Genomic DNA, 12500 nt, shown 5'->3' with positions numbered 1-12500 from the left:
ATGATTCATGTTCCGTCTTTTGATTAATCTCCGTTCGGGGCGCTGAGCCTAACTAGTTGATAGGACGGAGACCTCCGTTTTGGCCGCTCAAAGTGTTAATTAGACTGCAATTAAACCGTCCGTCCGCCTGTCTGTCTGTCTGCCTGACTTCCTGTCTCTTTCTCTCTCATGCTCTCTGTAGAGAAGTGTGTGACAGAGTTAATCACAGTCCATTCAGAGGCTGCATCATCTCTGGCAATTCACAGCACAGCAGAGGACTGGAACACTGTCTGCTTATCAACATACCACCAGCTACTGTAGCACGCACGCACACGCGTTTGTATCACTATACTTTGGACGTCAGCATTTAGGATGAACATTTTATGAAAACAAGGTCGGGGAATTTAAAGCAGAAAAATAGATGATCTACTACGTGTTGTGAGCCTGTAACGGGACATTTCTATATTACAGTATCGATACTTTTACGCACGCACGCACACACGCACGCACGCGCGCACGCGCACGCACACGCACACGCACACGCACGCGCACGCACACGCACACGCACACACACACACACACACACACACACACACACACACACACACTCAGAACATTCAGACTCCCCACCGTAACACACCTATTTTGCAAGGCCAATCTGCATCTCAATGTGCCCTGCTGCGAGACCGGTAATTGAAAATAAATGGATACACAGACAGACAGTACACAACACAACACAAGGCTGCTGGCTCATTACAGCGTGTGACAGAGAGACCATGCCGCATGCCTGCTGGACTCAATATACTCACAAGTGGCCGCAGGTCTGGGTGAGTGAGGATGTAGCCATTGTTGGTGATGGCGAAGGCATAGCCATGAATGCCCAGCTAAGGAGAAAGATACACACACATGCATGCACAGACACACAGACGCACAGACGCACACGCAGACACACACAGACACACACAGAAGGAAAATGAGTACATGACACGCATGAATATGTATGCAAAGTCTAATCAGGTCCTTTGTAATTTGCGCCGCCAGAATCCGTCCTTCAACGCAAAGCTATTTTGAATGCCGCACAAAAGCAAAGACGGGACAGCGTACGTCTTTCTTTCATCCCTCGTTGGGGGGGAGGGGGTAAATAACCGCTCTTTCAAAATGTCACGTCCAAACAGACAACCCTCATATTATTTAGACATCCAGATCTGTGAGTGTATGACGGGCCTGCAGTGAAGGACAGGAGGCTATGGCGGACTTCGTCTGAATGCGTTTTTGTCTCTACAACACACACCGCATCATTTTCCTGCCATTATTGCCCTTCAGGCGTGTAGGGGCTGCATATAATCAGAGTGAAAACCTTGTGTACCAAAGAAGACGCGCCGCCGATTTATTTGGGCAAACTGTGAGCGCTTGGCGTTCAATTTGCTGTGCGTTGTTGGAGGCGGAGCTGGATTGACACACCGTTATCCCAGTAAGACCTGAGGCCGATTTAAAACTGAACAGTTTTCTGGAAAAATGCACTGAGTCAGTGGCGCTCAAACCTTTTCATGTCAAGGAACCCCAAAATTATGTATTTGGCTGCCAATCCCGATCTGAAAATGTTTTGTTCCAGGGACAGGACAAGTGTCCTTGGGCAAGACACTGACCCCTACATTGCCTCCAATGAGTTGGTCGGTGTGAGCTCGCCACCACTGGTGTGTGAATGTGGGAAGTGAGGACGCTGGCGTCGACTGTTCGCCGCTTCACCTCCCAATGTATGAATGAATGAACCATTGTAAAGCGCTTTGAGCACTTGGAAAAGCGCTATAAAATTCCAATTCGTTATTATTATTACTGTACGTACGTGCGTGCGTGCGTGCGTGCGTTACCTTGTATTTAGGAATAGTTTTTAGCAGCTCCGAGACGGGAACATCTGTGCCGACCACGCCAAGCAAGATGCCACGGTTTCTCTGACAAACACACAGCAGGATGTCACAACGAAAATGTATGGAATCATTTTGAAAGACGTTTTAATTTGTATTATTTATTTAAGATTATTTATTGGTTTTGTTATGTTTTTTCTAATCATTGGACATAATGATCTTAATAAATTGTAGGAAACAAACATACTTACTGTCTCATTCTTTGTGCTGAACACTGGCATCGCTACAGTGGTCATCAGGACAGGACCAAGACCTGGGTCCTGCTGTCATAACAATGAGAGAGAGAGAGAGATAGAGCGACATATACATAGATAGAGACAGAGATGCAGAGGCAGAAACAGAAAGAGAGACAGAGAGATAGGGACAGAGATACAGAGACAGAAATACAGAGACAGACAGAGAAAGAGAGTTATACGTTGAAATGAGGTTAAGAGTCACAAAGCCTTGCACAGTGTTCAGTAGTGAAGCATGCCCATCCAGCGGTTGTGTGTGTGCGTGCGTGCGTGCGTGTGTGTGTGTGCGTCTACGTCACATATTGTGCATAACGTTAACACATCCACAAGTTCAAAGCATCCGCATCAGGAGGAGGACCCTCCGCATGTTTTATGTACATTATCCAACTTTAAGACATACTCAATCAAAAAGACTCTGCTTTTGATCTTTGTGCAGAATCTGGTGCACTTTAAGCTTATCCAGAGGCAAAGTGATCGTCCGGGATGGGCATCTTTTCCTTCATCCTAAAAGGCAGATGGAATAATTACGACATTTTATATTTTAACCGGCTGTCCCCTATCTGGAGTTGCTATCTATTAAGAGATGAAAGCTTGATGCTTTGCGTGCTTTTTCAGGGATAGACAAGAAGGAGAGAGAGAGAAAGAGAGAAAGAGAGAGAGAGAGAAAGAGAGAGAAAGAGAGAAAGAGAGACTGCCTTCTATAGGTTCACACAAAGTTGGCCACTCCAAACCACAAACCAACAGGTTTGTAACTCTGAGAGTGTACAAATGGTTCGATTTGTACACTCTTAGTGTTAAGGGGATCCTTGCAAATAAAACATTTGAGAACCACCAATACTAGTTGAACTCCTAATGCCATGGTTTCATAGTAAATAAATGTCCTACATATTCTGAAGAAAACCTGGAGACTTGACATTCAGTAATTGTGTCTTATGATCAAAATAAATAAATGTAAAGTTTGCCACAGACCAGACCAAGTCTTGCGCCACAGACGCATGTATCCGTGCACGGACATATTGATGAACCCTGGTTAAGGACACAACACACGGATTTTGAGGTGAACCACCCGTTCAAAGCAGCTAATGGAGCGGATAAGGCATGGTTCTGTTCCACACAATACTTCCCTCCCAGGCAGCCAGACACTATAGCTCTCAGCCTGGCACCGTGCAGTCATTATAGGTAATGACAGAAAAGCGTCCACTCTGCTGCACACAGACCACAGGACTGAGAGATGGCTGCTGACCTTATATCGCAGACAGATGTCACTAGCACTCCGACACACACACACACACACACACACACACACACACACACACACACACACACACACACACACACACACACACACACACACACACACACACACACACACACACACACACACACACACACACACACACACACACACACACACACACACACACACACACACACACACACCCACACACAAAGAAAAACGGTCCGAAAATGAGATCGAGATTATTTCACATCCTCCTCCGTTCATGCAGGTGGATGATATTATTTGTGCTAAAAAAAATTTAAAAACATGAATCATGTTGCCTCACTGTAACGGTGCTCAGCGTGCTTATTTACTGTACTGATAACACAAACAGCTGTTTAAATTCATGTGAGCAACACAGCTGCAGCTAATCCAATTAATACTTAATTATCCAATAATTTGATTGGTGCAGCTTGCTAGTCAGCCATGTTTTTATTAATCTGATGGGTTTTTTTTTCACCCGGTGCCAATTGCCTAAACTGTAATCCTGGCCAATCACAGCTTCCCCGGCGGGAATTGAACCCTCGAACCCGGGACCTTCTATAGCTGTGAGGCGACAGCGCTAGCGTCTCACTGCACCACCATGCTCTTCTTAATCTTCAGCTGTAGTTTTTTTTTTAACCTGAACTGAAAAACACACAAAATCAGCCTATAGAGCGTCGCAGTCCCGCCCCCTGTCATGACGCCTTTTTTTTTGTTTTTATCCCCCATTTTTTCACCCAGTGTCAATTATCTAATGTAATCCTGGGCACTACACTTCCTCTGCCAACCTGGGGGGGCGGCGGACTGACCTCATGCTTTATAAGGCCCTTTTAATGTTTGATTTTTCTCTCTGCTCTCCGTCTCCCTTCCCCATTTCTTCTCCCTTTCTGAAAAAAAAAAACACATGATGGAGCTTGTGCAAAAAAACAACAACAATCCGTAAACCAGTGACGTGACAATAAATAAAGTTGATAGCTTGAGTTGATTGTTAGACATAGAATGGGAGAACAAGCACACGTAAACACACATGTTGTAACGATGACGCTCAGTCTTCCTGCTGCTGGAGACTGGGATCGATCAAAGGACGGGACAAAGGAGGAACGGAGGCCTCATCTAAAAATACAGCGTCTATTTCCAGCCTCTGGACAATTGGATCGTATATCACCAGTCTATAAACGCTCACAGGGACCGTCTTCAACGCATGGACCGTTGGTAAGCACTCAGGGCTGAGACTAGAGAGGTTTTCTATCGATTGCTTTTTCGATAAAGGGTGATCTTTTTCACACATATCTTTTTGATGAACAATAGAGGGTGTGTGTGTGACATCATCATCATACCCGGAAGTTATGCGGGAACACCTACTGTGTGGAAAAAAACTACTTTCTGGCCTTGACAGCCAATACATCCAAACAGAAAAGTCCAATCTGATTGCATTAAATTATGATAAAGGACAGCTTTCTTTAGTTTTAGCGATTTTATTTTTGATGGGGCTAAATATGTATTCTTTTTACAAAATGTTATGGCGATTTCTTTTTTTATTATTTATTATAGTCCCATTTCCTGGGGTCTACCCCAGGAAATTACATCTGGCCACAAAAGATCACAGAATCTACTGAATGTGAAGGGGAGTACTAGGGAGAAGCCATACTGTGTGTCGCAGGCTCAATATGTCAGTTTGTAACATTCAGTAGACCCTGTGATCTTTTGTGGCCAGATGTAATTTCATGGGGGAAAATCGCTAAAACGAAAGAAAGCAGCTAATGAAAAATAAAATCACACCCGTGTGAAGTGAGTGATGCAACTCCGTGTGGGGGTCCCCGGAAGTTCCAGACCCACAGGACCACAGCCAGGGTGCCAGCCCGGTTCCGGCGAGCCGCCCCACGTCCGAAACGGTTGAGAAATGACAGAGTTACGGTTGAGAAATGACAAAGTTACTGTGTTGGGGTCCCTCTACTGTACCATCTACTGTACTGTACTGTCACTGTACTGTACTAGCACACCCGAAATCATCATATATAAAGTTAGTATGTGCGTGTGTGTTTGCATTGTGTGTGTTAGGTTGCGCACAGGTGGTGAAAAACAACCATGCTATTTTACCCAGGCACCCAGCCACACACAGCTCTATAAGGGAGTGGTTGCACCACTCAAAAAATAACACTCATCTTTTACTTTCTCTAATAACAATCTAAAACATGAAAAAAACGAATGTCCTTTAAACAACTTTAAACTCACTTTGCCACTCACTTTTTGCATGTGCATATTACCTTCTATTTTCTTTTATGTTTTGAACATGTTTTGCCTATAATGTCATTCCCACCAAGATAGGGATCGATTTCATGAAATTAAAAGTTATTATTTTTTTTAATAATCAATTAAACTGGTTAGTTTGATTAGCTGTTGCGCCCCTATCACACAGCAGATGTGAATGTGTGTGCGTGTGCGTGTGCAGTCAGGCACGTTAATACACATCACGTTTACCCGTTGTGGAAAAATCAGATTTGCGCAGCTGCTCTAGGAAATTACATTAATTAACAGGTGATTAGCGAGGAAAGATCAGCCATTACCGGCTTCCTAATGGTGCTAAACTGAACCCCAGACGGAGCCATGGTACGGTCCACATTTCTCTCTTTGAGTGGAGGAAAGGATTTAAGCATGCAACAAAGGAAAGGACAGTGTTGATTTTGTCCACTAAAGTTGACTACCTTTTTTCACTGACAAAAACGAAATGAAAACTAAATAAAAACTAAGCCCTGATGATGAAAACTAAGACTCAATGTACTGACAATTGGGTGTCTGTCACAGCCCCTGTATTTGGCCTAGTAGGGCCTGTGTGGTTTGTTATGTAGGCCTAGTCTTGTGCTTCCCACAGGTTCTGCTGACTTGCCAATGAGTTCTTTGGGAGCAGAGTCCTGCAACGGGTCGGATACCCGTGGTACCCCGTGGGTACCCGAGTTTGACGGGTGGGAACGGGCGGGACAATATACCTTTATAAGTTAACGGGTACGGGCGGAACGCAACGCGGGTGGGTGACCTTTTTTAATCAGTGGACCCGCACTGCGCAATGTTATAAACAGCAGCTGAGCTGGGGGTTTTCTTCAACAGCGGAGACAAGTTAAATCCGTCACATGCCTAAGGAATCGTCAGTGATGTCACATCACTGCCGATTCCTTCATAATGGCGTTCTGTTTCTGCTGCTGTGCCTCAGTGTGCTACTTCCTTGTTGCATAGCAGTGACATCACGGCCGAATCCTTGCTTCCTTATCGTAGCATTTCACGTGTGGAGTTTATTTTTTTTATCACCAGGCTGTAGCCTGTAGCCTATATTTTCGTTCGCGCTGATGAAACACCAAGGGATTATAATGCCAACATTCAACACAAGATGTAAAGCTAACCCTGGTAATGTTGGCCTAATGCGCCACTCTGGTCTAAGTGTAAATAAAGTTAAAAAGATTAGCCTGATGAGTGATGACCGTGTTTGAAACAGCCATGGATCAAGACGGTCGACTCATCAGGCTAATCTTTTTTTTATCATCCTCTCCTTAGATATAGTAGATATTATGCCAATATGCCATTTAGGTCGAAATCATGATATAACTTTATGTTGTGATAATAAGCAGCAGTACTCAGTCAACTACATGTCTTCCGTTCCGTGTGCAACACACTGCCGCCGCCCACCACCACCACACCACATGCGGTGTTGGATGAAATAAAGTCAATGATAGCTATCAGTGCCTGTGATACAAACAGGTAACAGGGCAGGTAACGGGTCCATTTTTTGATGGGCGGGGCGGATCTGGTTTCGAGTTTTATATAAATCACGGGTAACGGGCGGGTTGCGGAACTGATGATTGACGGGCGGGACGGGTGCTGGTATCGAAAATTGGACCCGTGCAGGACTCTGATTGGGAGCACCGCTGGCCAGTGTTCCCAGGGTGCACTATAAGAGGCTGGGTGTGTCCACACTCAGTCTCCCTCTCCTTCCATGAGAGCGCGCAGCAGCATTTGTTCAGACCATTCAACACCCCACACTACATTTACCACACACTTACACTACTGATCTACTGATCAACACACCCCACCTTAGTATTGTTTGATTCATGTTTGATTTAATTTATATTGTAAAAATGTTTTGTGCACTTTTAAACAGCCGTGTCTTCCTCCTTTTGTTATGGCCTAAGAGCCAGGTCAGGACAGTGTCAGGGCTTAACTTAAGACCTGGAGGCGTGGTCAATGCTGTTTGGCCACTCAGAATAGCCAAATGGCATTGATCACGCCTCCAGGTCTTAAGTTAAGTAATAAGACCTGGTACTTAAGACACGCATAATACTGCCCTCAGTCTCACAGACTGAAAATCGCCGATCTACAAGCTCAGCAGCGCGACACCCTTTCTATGCACTGAGCTTTTCTTTGTTGTCTTTACTCTTTTTACAGGTGAAATGTATGACCCATAGGCCTAATGATTTTTTGTTTTGCTTTTTTCTTTGCAGGGCCCCGGCAGTGTTTGTGATGGTTGTGTACTATTTCTCCAGAGGCTCTGCTGATCTTTTGAATAATTGTCGCCGACATAGAAGTATTCAATTGTAAATTGTCTAAATTGTTAATTGCTTTTGGGTTAGGTTGTGGGTTAGTTACGGTATCATGTACTTCGAATAAAAAAAGAAAGAGTTTCATCACGATCTGAGAGTGTACAAATGGAACCAAATGGACCCTGTTACACCCCCTTACGGGGCCATTTGGAACCCACTGAAGGACACGTATTTGAGACCCACTGGTGTAGCAGTGTTTCCAGTGAGCCAACATCCACAATAGCAGCACCCTAACTCTGCTTGACCAGAATGGAACAGAGCCTCCATTATGTCTACATAAAATGCTATCTAAGTTACATACTGTAAGTTGAGCCTATGCATCCGCCTGTAAGGTCGTCGAGGCTAGGGAAAGTGCTACAACAAGTGCTACGGGCTAAGATGGAGTCTGAAGAGGTGGGTTTTCAGACTACGGTGGTTTGTTTACACAAACCTAGGACATAGGAGGGGTTAGCGCCCCTCAACAATAGGGTGGCTAGCCCAAGGCTAATCATATCAGAATGAGCTGTCTCTCAGTTAACTCAGTCCACCTTTTTTCAGCCCAACAGAACAGCCCAGTTATCTTCCTTATATATTTTTCCCTCCCCGGAACACAAATAAAGACTAGACTAAAATGTTAGGGAGGGATTAGTGGAGAAGAGATCCAGTAGAACTAAAAGACAAGTCATTTTATGTTTGGTTGCGCTCTGAAAATAGCAGATCTACAAGCTCACAGCGTGTCTCTCTGCCTCGATGGTGTGGCAGTGGCACCAGCCCTACTGAAGCCAAAATGCTTGCTTATCGTGTATATGTGAGGTGTGAGTGAGGATGCATTTGCACACTCACTTAGCTTGTAAACCTGTTATTATGCAAAGCAGCCATTTGGGGTTCCCATTTACTTGGCTCATGAATCCATGGGGACACGCCTTCTAAAAAATGACTACTGGAATGCCGTGGTGTCCCGTGTAGCGACCAAAACACTGATGTCCATGACGCGATGACTTCCATGACATTCACTTCCAGGACCTGTGCACAAGTTTTTAACAGACCCATCCATCCGTCTTGTCTGTTTGTCGATATCTGCGTTCTGTCTGTTGTTTCAGACAGTCTTAACTCTTAAGGCCCCTACAACACACTATAAGATAATAACCCGTTAACGGTTTTTCCTGATGGCCTGTCAGAAAAGACGGTCTGACACAGACAAGCTTGCTCTGTCGTCTCACGACTGTAGCGTTTGTGTACAACCAGCACGGTTGTTTTAATAATACCTGGATATAAGGAAACAACAAAAGAAAATCAACTTGTTGTAGAGCAGAATGAAGCCTGGGCTGAATGTGAATACATGATTATATCACGACTACCCAACGTCTGACCTGTCATACCGTTCAAACTGGTTTGAACAGTGCAGGAACGTACGTCATGACAAAGTCCTGAGACCGCCCATCAGAATTTGGGGACTGTAACATCACTGTCCACAGGCATAACAGAGCACTTGTTTGAGCCTACTGTACTTATTGAGGTCAGAAAACCTTAAAGGGATCGTGACATAAATTAAATAAAAGGATTTTGTAAAACATTTTTTTAATGTTTTCTGAGCTTAATTGCACCCAAAAAAAAACAGAACTTTTAACATTCAGTAGATTTTCTCTGGTCTGGGGTTTTCTGGCTCAAACAAGTGCTCAGATTTTCCTGTAGTCTACAAACCCCATATATAACATAGGAATTTGCCAGCAGATGTCACTGTTGAGGGCATTTTGCCTGTTTTCATTGCAGCCGACAAGGCTTCAGAACACACAGAGAAACCCCCAGCCCACAGAAAATCCACTGAATGTTCAAAGTTCAGGTTGTGTGGGTGTAATTGAGGTCATAAAACCAAAAATTAAAAAATTAAAATAAAAAGTGGCAAAAAACTATTTTTCTGGCCTTGACAGCCCATACATCCAAACAGAAAAGTCTTATCTGATTGCATTAAACAACATTAAACAATGTTAAACTCACTTTTCCTGTTGCTTTGCCACTCGATTTGCCACTCGATGTGCCATTCACTTTAAGCATGCGCATACCCTCTATACGGTGTCTATTCCTGCACGGTGGTGCTGATCTGCTCCGGTGTCTATCTGCCAGGCAGGCTGTCACCCTAACTGTGCAGTGTCAGACATACGGCCCGCCAGCTGCCTAATGGGACGGGCTATCTGCTCCGTTGAGGATGCTACTGTCATCAATGTAACCATAATAGAGATCCTCCTTACCCCCCCCCAGCTCACACACCATCTTACAATAAACGCACCACGTCGCTGTGTGTGCGTGTAACAGCTCACCCCACCGAATTCAAATTCCACACACGCGTTCCACACCACCACAGGGAGTGCAGTGGCCGGCCTTGAGACGGTCGGATACACGGTTGTCCAGAACCGGCAGAAGTCCCCACACCTTTTTTTTTTGGCTGCCTGAGCCAATTGATTGCCATGGCAGCCCCAGCCTTTACTCCAGTCACCTGCCATTTGATTGATTGATTGATTGATTGATTGATTGATTGATTGATTGAAGTATTTATTAACAGTTTGCAGAATGGGTACATTTCACATGAAAGCACAACTCAATATACAAAGACTGTTACTGTGGTTGACACGCTGATGAAGCATTACACTAGTTTACAACAGGGTCCACCATTTTCAATTCATCAGAACATTTAGAGACGTACAAATACACTTCTATACAAAAAAACAGGACATCATACTTAGTCAGTCCACTTTTCACAGTCAGTTTTCTGTATGAATGGAACATCAGAGATGCCCTCAAACGAAGCAAAATAAAGTTAAAATAACGGCTACTGCATATAGGGTGGGATATGTATTCCAATTGTCATTGTTCCCAAATTGCATCATTTCCAAGTATGCCGGTGCCCGACGGGCACAGGTTTAGTTCATAAAACACAGCAGATCCATTATATATATATAGGCATATGAACATGTTTGCATATACAGTAGACCATAGGTCTTCAACTTGAACCATATAGTGTCCTATGTTCTGGGGAGAACATTCGCAAAAAAATAGCAATGTTTAGACCTGCTGTTTTACAGTAGTACATAGCCAAAGGTCAAGTTTCCTAAGTATCGAGGGTTTAAGTGGTAAAATGGATCGATCATATTAAAAAAAAAAACATTAATTTACACTACACTAGTGTCTGATAAAAGTTAAATCTGCTTTACATTTTGATATAGTATGTAGTAGGGGTCCCTGCTTGATCTCTCTCTAGGCAAGGGGGTCCTTGGCCTGACCCCTGCAGTAATAGGCTATAGAGGGTATGCGCGTGACATCATCATCAAACCCGGAAGTTATGCAGGAAAGCCTACTGAGTGGCAAAAAACTACGTTCTGGCCTTGACAGCCCATACATCCAGACATAAAAGTCCTATCTGATTGCATTAAACAACGTTAAACAATGTTAAACTCACTTTGCATGTTGCTTTGCCACTCGATGTGCCATTCACTTTAAGCATGCGCATACCCTCTATTGGACGTTTCACCCAGAAAAGAGCAACCCTCTAAAAACGCCTCTAAATCCTGACCTGAAAGTTTTCTGAAAAACTTCAAATATTTATATAGCAGCATCACATTTTTTACATTTTCGAATACTGTACATACTGTACAGAACCCCAAAATGGGTTCCCTGGCCTGAAGGGGTAAAACACCAAAAGGGGTTCCCGCCCAGAATGGGTCAAATCGTTGAGAATTCCACAACAGAACGAACACGACACAAGCCATCATCATCATCATGTGTATCACAGTGAGAAATCACACAAGCAAAACGGGACGACAAAAGAAAAAGCAACTTCACAGCTAGCTGCCAGCATTCTGGACATGAGCGAAGCAGGACCGACACAGCATCCACACAGTGAGGAGTGGATCGTGTGGTGTGTGTCTGTGGCGCGCGTGTATGTACGTGTGTGTGCGTGTGTGTGTGTGTGTGTGTGTGTGTGTGTGTGTGTGTGTGTGTGTGTGTGTGTGTGTGTGTGTGTTTGTGTGTGTGTGTGTGTGTGTAGGATAAGGCGTGTGCGGGAGGAGGACCGTGGGCGAATCGACTGCACCGATATGGAAAACCACACAATGCAGGGCTTTGTGAAGCCTGATCCATACGTTGTTGCACGCTGGCGGTCGCCACGCAGCGAAAATGAGCCCGATCTCGGATCGGCAGTGTTGATTTGGTTTTAGTCATAATAGTCTATAGGCTCTATTCATATAACATTTCATTTAGTTTTAGTAATCTGAAAAGTTTTAGTTTCTGTCTAGTTTCAGCCGACTAAATATCATAAATATTTTAGCCTCCCCCCATCTCTCTCCCCATTTCCTGTCAGCCTACTGTCTGTCCCTCCATAAATAAAATAAAATAAATAAAATAAAGACGAAAGCCACAAAAAAACATTAAAAAAAAAATGTATTTTTGGCGATGCCTTGATGGCGTCGTAATGGCATATTTTACACTTGGTTGCATGCTGACAATCTCACAACTTGCTCATGATCTCACAACTCACAACTTGTGAGCT

At 44.1% G+C, this 12500-nt stretch overlaps 1 protein-coding gene across 1 annotated transcript in view; it reads right to left on the bottom strand.

Annotated features, from left to right (window-relative positions):
- LOC306934751 (voltage-dependent calcium channel subunit alpha-2/delta-3-like) overlaps positions 1 to 12500 on the bottom strand; it is a gene marked incomplete at its 3' end in the record, with an annotated part of 283538 nt that overhangs the window by 103377 nt on the left and 167661 nt on the right. Inside the window, exons 14-16 of the mRNA XM_079517503.1 lie at positions 2093 to 2164; positions 1848 to 1928; positions 789 to 863 (exon numbers count right to left, since the gene is read on the bottom strand). Coding sequence (XP_079373629.1) covers positions 789 to 863; positions 1848 to 1928; positions 2093 to 2164 — 228 coding nt within the window. The remainder of the gene's footprint in view (positions 1 to 788; positions 864 to 1847; positions 1929 to 2092; positions 2165 to 12500) is intronic.

The sequence above is a fragment of the Electrona antarctica genome (genome assembly GCF_951216825.1).
Source record: "Electrona antarctica genome assembly, chromosome: 2".
In the NCBI taxonomy this organism is placed as follows: Eukaryota; Metazoa; Chordata; class Actinopteri; order Myctophiformes; family Myctophidae; genus Electrona; species Electrona antarctica.
This window is presented reverse-complemented; position numbering and strand designations above follow the sequence as displayed.